Source organism: Schistocerca americana, chromosome X, assembly GCF_021461395.2.
Source record: "Schistocerca americana isolate TAMUIC-IGC-003095 chromosome X, iqSchAmer2.1, whole genome shotgun sequence".
Lineage (NCBI taxonomy): Eukaryota > Metazoa > Arthropoda > Insecta > Orthoptera > Acrididae > Schistocerca > Schistocerca americana.
In genome coordinates, this window is record NC_060130.1 from 755896634 (window position 1) to 755911014 (window position 14381).

The 14381-nt window shown below is 36.7% G+C and overlaps 1 protein-coding gene across 1 annotated transcript in view; it reads right to left on the reverse strand.

Annotated features, from left to right (window-relative positions):
• Nucleotides 1-3281: 3281 nt before the first annotated feature.
• The window catches only part of LOC124555550 (acyl-CoA synthetase short-chain family member 3, mitochondrial), a 324870-nt gene continuing 313770 nt past the window's right edge, over nt 3282-14381 (reverse strand). Inside the window, exon 14 of the mRNA XM_047129506.1 lies at nt 3282-5968. Within this exon, the coding sequence (XP_046985462.1) occupies nt 5873-5968 (96 nt within the window). The 3' untranslated portion in view covers nt 3282-5872. The remainder of the gene's footprint in view (nt 5969-14381) is intronic.

Genomic DNA, 14381 nt, shown 5'->3' on the forward strand with positions numbered 1-14381 from the left:
TGGATGCCGATGTGATGCAAACCATCTGCCTAGTGCATTGCAGACATGCTCTATCGAATTCAAATCGGGAGAGTCAGCAGACCACGCCATGTGTGCAATATCTCCTGCTTCAAAGAAAATGTCAACCACCCATGCTTTATGTCAAACATTACTATCCATCAGTACAAGGTCTGGGCCCACAGCATCACACAACAATTGCATATGAGTCCCAAGATCTCATACCCAACAACAGTTAAACCTTACCAATTCATCAGTAGAATTTCATGAAGAGGTGTTCGAGTGATCAACATAATCTCTGCCCACACTATTAGGGATCCTCCTTGACATTGGTCTCTTTCCACAGTGTTTGGGTCCCAGAATCATGTTCCACATTCCCTCCAGATTGAATCCACCGAGAATCATTCTCCAGACCAAATAGGGAGTCATCCGTGGAAGAAAATTGGCCCACTGTTTGACTGTCCAGGTAGCATGTTAATGACTCCACTCTAGGTGTTTCCTTCTGTGAAGATGCAGATCTCCGACAATAAAGGCCACTCTTCTGAAGCCTTCTGTATGCCATTGGCCTTGATATAACATATCCAGTGGACGTTGTGAGGTCAGATGCCAGTTGATGTGCAGTACTAAGGTGGTACCATCGTACCCTTCCAGCAGAATAATGGTCCTCTCTTTCTGATGACACACATGGTTGGCCCTGCCCTGGTCTTTGGGATACAGTTTTGGTCTCTGTAAAGTGTTGCCACATCTGAAAAACAACAGAATGATTCACATTAAGCCATCAGGCCTTATCAGTTTGTGACTGTTTCCATTCCTCCTGTTGCCCTCCACTGCAGAGAGTCTGGTAGGTGTCTTCTCTATGACATACCACACCATTTGTGACTGTGTACACAGCGATTGTGGATTTGGGACTATCCGGCAAACACTACCCCATTTGACAGGTGCCCTGATGTCATCATTGGCGTGGTTGTCCGTTGACTGGAACGCCATCTTCTGTGCGTGCAGAACACAGTCGTATGAACATCTGTTGATAGTTTGTGTGATATAGGAACCAGCGATTTGTTGCTTTAATTTTGTTTTTGACACCAGTGTACATCTGAGTACAAAAAAGTGCCAGAACACTTGGTCCTTCTCTCACACATGTAATATATAGAGCATTGTGTAGCCCTGGCCAATCACTTTCTTGAACTGTATGTGTAGTTTAAGGATGTAATTAGTACTTAATTGCATAATTATTCATTTGCCCATTAAGAAACATACATGCCATTTCAATGTGGTGTAATGTTTATCAAGGCACAAATGAAGTGAGAACCAGGATCCAAAAGATGGCATATGCGGAAAGACAGAACACGTTGTATGTGACTGGCACCACCATACAACCAAAGAGGACAAATTTCAGACGTTATTGATAGTGAAATACTAATTAACAATGTGTGAGTAAGTATCATTAACTCTGTTGCTCTTTTGCTTGTCAATGGTAAGAGAAGGACTCCAAACAGAAATTAAGCAAAAAACCTTAGTCTCTATGGATAAGGTCACTTGCCAGTTTAATCTCTACTTCCTTGTTAACATTACCCCAGTAATTAGAAACGCATGGCAGTTGTATGTGTTGCTATATTTCATTGTATGATTAGTAGCTAGGAAATGGTATGTAAATTGTAGGTTTTCTTGGCTGTTGTGAGCATGTGTGATTTTTATGCTTTATACACCAGTCTTCCATGGACCTGATGACATGCCACAATTGCAGGGGATATATAGTAGACACCTGCCTTACGTATACTAAGACAATTCTTTGCATACACAAAGTGGGCCCTAATCATAGATAGCATTTGAAAAATACACTTCACATTGTATTTCCTCAGCATACAACCAATCCTGTTGAAAACACAACCTGTGTAAGGCAAAGAAAGCTAGAGACTTATCTCTTAAAAATGATAGCCTATTCACTTGTTGAAATGTTGGTTGTTGTTGAGAATGTTACAGGGTTGCATTCATATAAGATATTTCAACATTTGATGTACTAGTAGAAGCTCAAGTTTAAATGTAAATCCTAAGAGTGCCAATGAAAAGAGTGCATAAAGATACTTAATATAAAGCACATGATGTTTACTTATATTTAATTATTTATTGATGGTCTGATGTGAGGGTATTTAAAATTGTCTGTCACAACAAGTTACAAGTTACTCAATGAGGTGACGTCTATGTTGGTTTGAGTAGCATTTGGGTGACAGCTTTTTGGCAGAGAGTTAGCCATACTGGTTTCATACTTTAATATTTTATGAGTGAGTCTCAGAACATCAGCTTGGAACTTAGATTCTGTTTCCTGTCTGTCATTTTGATGATATAATCTGGTAGTGAGCTGTTAGTTATTAATTTTGAGTGTGAAACTCTGATTAGTAGTCAGAACTTACAGTTAATTGTGCTAGTTTTGGTGATAGATTATTAAGTGATTTAAGAACTTCAACATTTTGCTTGTGGATTAAAGGATAATGGGGTGAAAGAGTGAAGTGTATTTTTGAAGACAAACCATTGGTCTTTAGTGAATCTGAGGTGCTTTGTTATTTTTACATTGACGTACCAGTTAAATAATTTATTACATAAGGGAAACTGCTAGCACATTAACTGCCCCGGTTATGTGTCACATGTTCAAATAACATTGCATTTATAGTTGAAACATTTTCCACTGTAGGGTCATTATTCATGAGTTTGACTGTTGTGGGATGAGAATAAATGTTTGATCTAAGCTGTCCATACCTTTTTATTGTTGGGTGTTGTCACTGATACTTCTTGGTCATACTCATTCACTATTATTTATATTTGCAAACTTGCCTGAATTGGGACTGTTTCAACCAAATGAACACTTGGAAAACGTGCAGCATTTTCAGCTAGGACAGCTGGAAGACAAGTATGTAAGAGATGCACTCTCTTACAGTATCAAAAGTTTAAATATGTTTAATCTTACAATGTTTTAGGTAAAATATCACTAAAAGGTTCAACAATACCAATATTATTAGATTAGTAAGAAAAGCAAAATTAATAAGGAAAGTTATGAAAAGAATTAAACAGGAAGTGATACCTCAGGTTTTAGTTTCTTTATTAGAAATAAGTTATTACAGTGAGTGGTGATCAATACTATTTTGAATATCTAATTAATAAGATCCAGATACTGTTAATAATTCATAACTGATGTATGGTAATATTCACGTGAAACCACAAAAAAAAAAAAAAAAAAAAAAAAAAACACACATTTAGTAGCACTTATATTACTCAACTGCAGTATTAAGATTGTGCGATTTACTATGTAGTACGTATCTGACAAAAGATGATTAACTGAAAGAGTAACAATTTTAAGAAATTCCTCTATGATAAATGAAATGGAAACATGAATGTTTGTTCATGTATGCATCATGTTTCACTAAATCATATCTAACTATAACTCAGGCAAGTTATGTTGGAAAATCTGTGGCAAAGTAGACTGTTCAAGTATTCACTGCAGAATTCTTTTGATATTGAGTATACTAATTTTTTGTTATTTAGTTTTCTAGAATAGGATCTACTCAACCTGATAAGCCAAGCAAACAAAAACTTTAACAAATGAAACTGACACTGAGAATCAATTCAAGGAAGTTGGATCAGGTCATGAGACCTGCTACAGGTAGTGGGCAAGAAAGTGTTTTAATAACAGGATAGTACACATCAAGCACACATCTAGTTCACATAGCAGGATTGTGTAAAAGAACTACTGTATTTTTTATCATTTATTTTTCTGTAGTATTTCTACATTTTATGCACTTAAACAATTGTTTATTTACATATGTATAAATTAAACTGGCAACACAAATTTGGAAATTAGACAGTAAACTGCAAACTTTCATAATGTTATTTCCATGTTTCATAGTCATACATTTCTTCAAAGTGTCAGCTAGCATGAGAATAAACACTGAATGATCAGAATAGTTAATTACTATTTTATGGACTTTACAAGCCAAATGACAACTTTTCTTCAAAACTACAGATATAACCAATATAACCTACACAATGTTGTGAGAGGAATTATATTAGTCACCTTTAGTTCAAAGAATTATACAAAGATACTCAATTTACACAGACAAAACAAAAAAGGTTAATGTGATCTCCTTAGCTGGATGGCAAATAGTTAAACATAACAAAACTTGTTTAGAATCTATGCTGAAAATTGATTTTTATACATTAATTTACCTTAAAGTAATGATTATGTTACTTAAGTGTACATTAATTTTAATACCTTGAAAATAAAAGCTAGAAACTCATTCTCCTCACAAAACACAACTTGAGAAAAGTTTTGAACAAAATACTGTTTGTAGTGTCCCACTCAATGTAGTTTCTCTTGTGAAATTTATCAACACATATTCCATCTTGTTAGGAGATATATTTTGTGAGTAATTGTGAGCAAACAACATTAATAACTACTGCTGGTTTTACTTCAACAATATCTTACTTATTTGTAGCATTCAATCCATTTCTATGAAAAATATACAAGATTTCTAATTCCAAGATATTATATGGTTAATGTCAGATTTTCTTCTAACTATGAGGAAAAAATGTTCAGATACTGAGTTTCCCTAAATAACATTCATGTGGCAAACGTAAATGTCATGTGTGTTCTTAATTTCTTTTCTGCTATGAAAGAGTGACATGGTTTGTACAGTTTGTTAATGTGCCACATGAGCAATCAAATAATGCTTCTAAAATTTAGTTAGTGCTGTATGATGAGAAATGGAATACAATGCAGAACTTACTTTGTTATTTTATAACAACCAAATAATAAATTCTATTAACTGTTTCAAATGTAATATGAAACTGACACAAAAAGTAGAGCAGGGCACATTTTCACTTGGATAAATCTCAGAAAGACAACATTTGCAGTAAGAAATGTTTGTCATATGAATCAGTAATGTGAAACTAAGAGAATGATGACAAGGCAATGCATCTCCATGTGCCTAAATTTCGTTTATGTAATACTATGGAAATAAAGTAGGTATCATTCAGAAAAAGATTTCAGTGGAATTTGAAGTGAGTATGTCTTCAAAATGATATAGCACTGTCTTACATCTACATCAAGAAATAAAATGACTGACTTGGATTGATGCAACAAGCACAATCTTTCAGACATAATACTGGAAAAACTGTAGACATGCTTTATCATTAAGTATATAATGAGGGAATGCTATGTATTACACAAAGCATCTGAAGAAAATGAAGCAATTACACATTTTCATGACTGGATAATTATGGGACCTGGTATATGATTGTGTCATATTGGCAGACTAAATGTTCATGTCGAGGGACCAGCGATTGTATAATTTTTTTCCAATTTTTCTGCACATCATAATTTTTTTTCTGGTACTGCATATAATTGTCAATGTAAAAGCAGTAATTCCAACTTTATAATGAACCTATCAAATGAGATACTGTGTTACTTGTACATCATACCTTGTTTCTGTGGCTAATTTTGTTAGTTAGTGTGGCGCTTTGGAATTCCACAGCCCCTTTTGGTGAACATTTGTCATTACATGTGAATGTATTAAACACAAGAATGTCTACAAGGTTTGTACTTTTAAAGAAGTCTCTTAGTAATTTCATCAAACATTAGGTATATACTGTTCACATAAGGTAGAAAGTAATGACTGATCTAAATTAAATATCTACTTGTTTTTACTTTCTGCTTCATCTTCATTACTATCTGAATAATTCACTACAGCATATCTATAATTTTTAGGTTGTAGAGATACATTTGCCATGTAACTTCTAACTAGTGTATGTTTCCAAGAGACTTCTAAGTGTTTTTCTAAATTTCGTTTTGGTTATACCTTCTTCTGCATCAACAAGAGAAAAGTATTCACTGAGGATCAGGAGCTGTTTTGGCGTAACCTAGGGTCTGTAATGCTCTTTTGATATCTTTGTACACAGTTGGGTCCTCAATTGTACCTGGTATCTGTAAAGAAAGAAAATAATCATATTCATAATGAGCAAAAATTCTTTTGAATCTGAAATATCAGTAAATTAGTGGACAATATTATGAAAAGGACAGATTGCTACTCTCCATATAGGGGAGATGCCGAGTTGTAGACAGGCACAACAAAAAGAATGCCAAAAACATGAGATCTTGGCTAAAAAGCTTTCTTCCAAAGTTGACAACACACACACACACACACACACACACACACACACACACACACACCACCACCACCACCACCACCAACACCAACTTATAAAACATTTTGGGGGTGGGGCATACTGGGAGTCTTTCCCTGGGAAATTTACTAAATTTTGCATCTACGTCTACATATACACTCCACCAGACACCGAGCGGTGTGTGGCAGAAGGCACAATCTGTGCCACAGATCGCACAAGGGAAAAACGACTGTCCGAATACCTCAGTACGAGCTCTAATTTTCTGTATCTTTGAATGGTGATCATTGTATGATTTTAAAATTGGTGGTAATAATATATGCTCCACATCCTTAGCGAAGACCAATTTTTGGAATTTAGTGAGCAGCCCCTTCTGTTTAGTGCGTCATCTATCTGCAAGTGTGTCCCACTTCAAACTTTCTATGAGATTTGTAATGCTCTCACGATGGCTAAATCTACCAGTCACAAATCTTACTGCTCTTTTTTGGACCTTCTCAATCTCCTGAATCAGACCCAACTGATAAGAGTCCCATGCAGACAAACAATACTCTAAGACTGGACCATATTGTAAGCAATTTCCTTTGTTGAAGGACTGCTTTGCTTCAGGATTCTATCACCAAACTGCAATCTAGAGTTCACGTTGCCTGTTACGTGTGTAATCTGATCATTCCATTTGAGATCATTTCAAATTATCACACCCAAATACTTGACAGATGTTAACGCTTCCAAAGACTGGGCAATTATTTTGTACTCGTACATTAATGGAGATTTTCACCTTGTTATACACAGTAGGTCACACTTACTTATATTGAGAGATAACTGCCAGTCATTACAATACACATTTATTTTCTGCAAATCCTCATTGATTTGTTCACAAATTTCATGTGATACTACTTTTCTGTAGACAACAGCATCATCGGCAAACAGTCTAATGCCACTGTCATACCATCAACCAGATTGTTTATGTAAATTGTAAAAAGCAGCAGACCTATTACGCTGCCCTGGGGCACACCTGAAGTTACGCTTGTTTCTGTTGAAGTCACCCCATTCAGGACGACATACTGCTCTCTCTCTGTTAGAAAACTTTCTATCCAACCACATATGTCATTGGATAGACCGTAAGCGCACACTTTTTGGAGCAAGCGACAATGCAGAACTGAGTCAAATGCCATTCGAAAGTCTAGAAATATGGCATCAACCTGGGAGCCGGTATCTAGGGCCTGCTGTATACCATGCACAAAGAGGGCCCGCTGTGTCTCGCATGAACACTGTTTCCTAAAACCATGCTGGTTTCTGCAGATGAGCTTCTCAGAGTCTACAAAGGTCATTATGTCTGAATACAAAATGTGTTCCATGATTCTACAACAAATCAATGTCAATGAAATTGGCTGGTAATTATGTGCATCTGATTTTCTCCCCTTTTTATAGATTGCTATGACCTGGGCCTTGTTCCAGTCCTGTGGAACTTTCCACTGTTCCAATGATCTCTGATAGATGATCGACAAGAATGGCGCTATATTTGTATCATAGTCAACATATAATCTTACAGGGATACTGTCTGGGCCAGATGCCTTCCTGGTGTCTAAGGATCTTAACTGCTTTAACTGTTTTAGATGAAAAATAGTGAGTTTTAAAGTTTTTTAAGCATTTTAGAGCCATATGATCAATATTAGAATTCTGAAAACTGGACTCTCGGTAACTCGACACTCGACAAGGCTGACACATTTTTTGTGTTTGGAAAAAGAAACAAAACATAAACACGCACGGTATTTTTGTAAAAAGCTAATTTAATTTACAGTAATAATCATGCTCATAGACTATTACAGAGCAGTGAATATATAGCTCTGAAAAGACTGAAATTATATTTAAATAAATCCTAAACTATCATTAAAAGAATAAAATATAAAATATTGCTCTCACACAGTAACAGCACTTTGATTAATAAGTGAAATAGCTAATTTCACCTTACTTTGAATAAGGCTCAGGGTTCATTAAATTAAAAAAAATATCTCCAAAGTTAATGCTTTAATACAGTTAATAAAGTTAATACTGTATGCCTAATACTTTCAGTCAAAAAATATGTAATAGTGGGTTTTAATTGGATCTTACACCCTAAAAATATTTAGGTATTTGAAAATAACTAATACAGTACTATAGTAATATAGTAATACAGTACTAAACTAGTGCCAATATTTTGAAACTGAAAATTTGACATTGTGTATGTATTTAATTCTCTGTTTTATAAAGATTTTTAATATTGCTCCAAATGCCATTATTAGGGTTAGAGTGTCTTTAGAAAAGTGCAAATGTCAACAGTCTGAATGGATTACTGAATATGAAGTCATTGATGACTGGTCAGATATCCAATTCATCCAAAACCTCTCAATGGGCACGAAGAACAGCCAAGTTGTTCAATCGCTTCTGTCCCATTGTTGACTGGAGATATGACTTCAGACATCTAAGGGCATTAAATGACTGTTCTGCTGTGATTGGAACTACTTGGAGAAACTTAATGCGTTTCCCTACTTTGTATAACATTTCTCCAACTACAGAATCTTGTGTAATGTACTTTCTTATATCACGCATGATTTTTAAGACCAGTTATTTTTTATTAGCGATATCGGCTAACATATTCAAGTGTAAGTGCAGTCTCTCAATGTCTAGGTCATTTTTGAACAACTCAGTTGGTTTATCCAATTTTTTTTCACCTCTGTTTACTAAAAGCTAGCACTCTTGTTCAACTGCAATGAGCTGTGTGAGTCCAGTTGAAGCAAACTGCTCAGTAGTGCAAGATTGCATCTTTTCACAAACTTCAATGTAAATAGCTTTGTAGTATTCCTTTGGGGTTTTGAAAGTGTGCAGTGAGCTGGCTTCATTGTTTTCATACTTCTTTGGTATACTTTGATTCCAAGGAAGCGAAGGATCATCAACTTGTGAATGTTTTTCTTTCAAACACAATTCCCAAAGGCGTTCAAAACTATCACACCTTTAATTCAATATACAAATCAAGCCCTCATATATTTTTTCCAGATCAGCAACACTTAGTTGAGGGCATTGAATTTTTTCATTGACATCCTGTACTGGGTTCACTGCATGGCAATAAAGACATAAAAAGAAATAAGTCTTAAATTGTAACATTGACTCAAGGTAGCCTGCACATTTGTAACCTGCCGCTGTGTTGTCCTCTGCAGAAAATGCTTCAAAAAACTCTAGAAGTTCTTCAAAGTTTTTCAGTATTCTCAAGATACTAGAAGCTTGCATAGTCCATGGAGTCAGGCAATGGGGTCACAGGCCAGATTGGTCGTTGGCGCTCTCACAGCGTATGCTTCTGAAAAGTCCCATCCTTTTGTTGGATCCCCTTACAGTGTTTATTAAGTCCTTGGCTAAAGCCATAATATCCCTCATAGATGTAAGATGGTGGAGACTGTCTACAACTGCCAAGTCTAAACTGTGAGCAGTGAAGTGCACATAATGTGCTTTTGTTGTATATCCAAAACTAACTTTGTTTAGTCCTTAGAAATTACCTCTCATCTTTGAGGCACCATCATAGCACTGTCATCTTAAGTTATCCACTGAAAAATCAAGATGAGCAAAAACGTCTTTTAAAATACTAAACAGAGTTTGTGATTCAGTGTTGTGGGTCTCGTATTAGCCAATAAAGTCTTTGTTGATGATTAAGGAATCATCAACAGTACAAATACAAAATGACACTTGCTTGTCAATTGAAGAATCACTTGTTTTGTCAACCATAATAGAAAAATATTCAGTCTTCTTGATTGAAGCCAATACCTTTCTCAACACAGACTTTCCTAGTACATAAATGATCTCATTTTGAATATTGTGTGGTGTCCACTTATACCCCAAATGCCCTAACCAATCTTTAAACTCAGGTATGTCATTCTTTTGGAGTTCCAACAAGTGAAAAGAATTTCAGTTTACATCTATGTACACTCTAATTGCTAGTCCTTGTCAGCATAGAAATTGCATGGTGGCTCTTGTCTCAAGAGCTAAACAGCCTTTCTTCATCTAACTGTTCATTCAATTCATCTAACTGTTGATTCAATTAGGAGGCCACACTTTGGTTAGTGATAGAATTTAGTTTCAGAACACCTTCTTTATGCGTAAATGTATTTTCATGAATACAGAATTTTTCTAAAGCCTTTTTCCAGTTAGAGAACCCTACGGAAGTAAATGCATCTTCTTTTTTTGAAGAAAATAGTAATAGATTTTTAGCATCTGCCTCTTTGCAGGTTTTGCAAAAAACTTTTTTGGTAGATGATTCATATTCTAGCCATGTATATTTGATCAACCAAGACTTCTGAAATGATCTTCCTTTACCAGATTGTCCAGGTTTTGGCTGTGAATGGTTCTTGCCCGAAGATGACGAAGCAATTGATGACACAATAACTGTTGGAAGTTGACTTGCAGTATCATCAATTTCCAAGTGTCCTTTTTTGGTAACAAATTTATCCATTGCAAACTGAATTCACAATTAATAAGAGACTAAAGTAAACGAATAAAATATAGTCATATAAAATGGCCCACTAGACACTAAAGTCAGAACAATAAACACGTCTGCAGCATGCACTGAATGAAACTATCCACACTGAATGACTGCGACAGCAGGATGGGCTTTATATAGCTGCAGCGTCATAATGTCTTGAAGTGTCAAGGCAACTCTGGCAGAGGGTTCAAGGCTCTTCTGTTCCAGTCCTTTTGATGTCTCTGTGGCTGCAGCACTGGCCCGCTGGTGCCAGACTATACCCAAAGGTTCGCACACCGGGAAAAATTCTAAGTGTGCCCCCGTAGCAGCGAAACACTATCATCATTCACACCACTCGTTTTCAGTTAACCTGCTTGCTACTGTAATAATTATTTGATTTAACTAATTACTGAATGTATTTTAAAAGGCAACTATCGACAAACAAGGAAAATAAAAAATTACAACCAACATACAATTTTTTTAAATTATTGGGGGGGCTCCCCCCCCCAACAAATTTTTGAGGTGGCTTGGGACCCCGCAGGCCCCATGAAATTGGCGCCTGTGCACACATTCACACAAGCGTGTGTGACTTGTGTGAATGCGTATGTATTACCTACTTTGGAAGAAGGCCTTTTGGCCGTAAGCTCACATGTTCGGCAGTCTTTTTGTTATGCCTGTGTGAAACCCAGCATCAACTCTATATGGTGAGCAACAATCTGTCCTTTTCATAATATTGTTGAAAACATTCCAGTTTTGTTATGAAATTTTTTGGTTGTTCATATCAATAAAAAAATTTTAGTTTGCTTCCTTTATACAGTAAATTAACAGTACAACATATATTTCGCAGTTGCACAACTACATTCCAAATTCATGACAAGGATGCATTCAGTTTTGACTGACAAAAAAATTAAGCACACAGGAAGAGTTATGCAAAGTAGACATAGTTTCATACATGTTCTTGCAAGCAGCAGGACTGTAAAATGATTACAGTTTCAATGATCTGTGACTGATAGATTGCCTCTGCAAGTGCTTTAGCATTGCCACTGTGTGGAAATGTTATCAGGCATGACAGGATATGCAGTGGGCATGTGCTGTGTCAGATGCACTGGTCGCTACCTACACCAAAGTCATGCTTGAAGTGGGATTTTCATTCACTGCTAACCAGATGCAGATGATCTATAATGCAGAACTAACAGTGGACTTTGACCATGGGTCATATCCCAAACTTAACTTTTGCTTGTGAAGGAAATGTTCAACAGCATGTGGAGATCATCAACACTTGTTTACCACACACACACACACACACACACACACACACACACACACACACACAGTACAGACCCATATTGAGTCAGCTATTTGCAGCAATATGCTCCATGCCTTCATCTTTCCATAGTCTATTTAATTGTAGGAGAAAAAACCGTGACTAGTTTATTTGGATCCTGAGCCATGGTTATGACTTCAACACTGTATGGTGGTGGGGGAAACCTCAGCAAGGTTGTCCACAATTGGGGTCAGGTGGCTGGGATCTCAGGTTTAAAGCACAGAGTCCATCAAATAACCAAGATCATGATGACTCCAATACCTTTATTTAGTACTGTATATGATAGAAGATCAGGCTAGAAGAAGACTATCCATGTACTGTAAGATGTTTAAGGGTCCATTTTTCAGACTGACACCACGCTAATGCATGGGACAGAAATACTTGTTGCCTTTGGACATATGAATGGGCATATTTATGAGTCATGAGCTAGCCAGCTGGTGATGGTTTGTTACCCCTGGCAGCAGTCATGAAGACTCAGCTGATAGTACCTGATAGCTATGTGGGGTAGCCGCAAGTGTGATGAGTGATGAAATAGTGTTAAGATGGCAAATACCAACAGAGCTTTCAGATTTGCTGTACTTTTTGGAAGCGAGTGACCGGCCAATGTGTATTCTTCCCATTTCTGTAACTAGAGTAAGTAAATAAGGTATGTTAGGAATAATATACATATGATCTGGCTGCAACATGAACTACATAAACTGAGAGTAATGGGTTTTTTTTAATGGCCCACTTCTTCCACACTTGTCAAAATTACAATGACATAGATGGAAAGTGTTATACCATGAATGCCTTAAACAGATTATACCAAACTACTATCCCTGCATTTCCATGCTTGGGGGACGTCACGATTACAATTTCATCATTATGTGAGCTAATTTTCAGTACAAAAATAAGTCCTTGTTACAGATGAAGTATGGTGTGAGTATATGACAGCTGTTGGGTGTGTCCAACTGGATCATTTCATATGGAGATCACAAAACAGTACAGCATTCCCAGAGGACATGCACGTGCAGCTTATGGCCATCTTTCAGACTTTGAGAAAGGTCAACTCATTGGCATGACTGCATGAGGGACAGGGCAGCATCGTACTAACAGACTGCACATCAACAACTTTATGAAAAGGATAGACAGCTATTCAGCATCACACACACACACACACACACACACACACACACACACACAAACACACACACACACACAAACACACACACACACACACACACACACACACACACACATATGCACACGCACGCCTGTGTGTGTCATTTACCACTAATATCATGCCACAGACAACAAAGACTTACATGCTGTAGAGCCAGAGGTGGCTGAGACATTGAGTGACATTATGTGGTGTTCAGTGATGAGTCTCTCTTCTGTTTGTTATGATCTGGTTGATGCCAACATGTCTGTAGATGTCCCAGTGATAGGACACATGAAATAGCAGTTCCTGAGACCCATACCTCTCTAGCTCCTGGGACCATGGTGTGGAGGGCTATTGCATATGATAGCCAGACTAATTTGGTCATTGTTGAAGGGAGGCTGAATTCTCACCAGTAAGTGGCAAGAATGGTAAATCCTCTTGTCGTAAACTTCATGACTGTGGTACCAAATATCAAATTCCAGCAGAAAAATGCAAGATCCCACACCAAAGTTCACACCACAAGCTCCTTGAGAACTACATAGCCCATGATTCACCTGCCCAACTACTGATTTGTAACCCATGGGGCATGGCTGGGATGTGATGGAAAGATGTCTACAGTTATGCCAGCCTCAAACCAGCAATCTTCACTAACTGACACAGTGTGTGGTGGAGGTGTGGCATGATATTCATCAAGATGATATTCAGAAGCTGTCTGCTTCACTGCCACATTGAATACAAGGAATTTTCGTGCCCATATGGGTCATAACTCATAATAATGTTGATGAACTTCAGTTATGATTGGAATGAAATTTTAATCATTTAATACCTGTTACATGATGAATCTCTTTACAAAATTAGATAAATATTGGACTGGTGCTTCACTTTCCATTTCCATCATTGTATTTTTTCTCTGTTTTGATGTACTTTAAACTGAAAATCTCATTCATCAGACATGATTTGCATTTATAACAGTACTTATTCCATAAACATGGTGAGAAGATTCTTGTTCTTTTGATCATTATAGACTGTAAAATGCTTTTGCATGGGATAGTTCTCATCAGGAGTCATCTAAAAATACAGAAGAATACATGAAAGGGCAGACACATTATTCTGAGTGTAAAATGAGAACATCCACAGTGAAATTTTCTAAGTTGCAAATAATATAATGTTTCAAAACAAGTAAGTGAGGTGTGCAATGATATATTGAATTTGACCAGAGAAACAGGCTCCAAAAGTTCTACTGGAGTCTTTGCTGAAAATCATTTGTC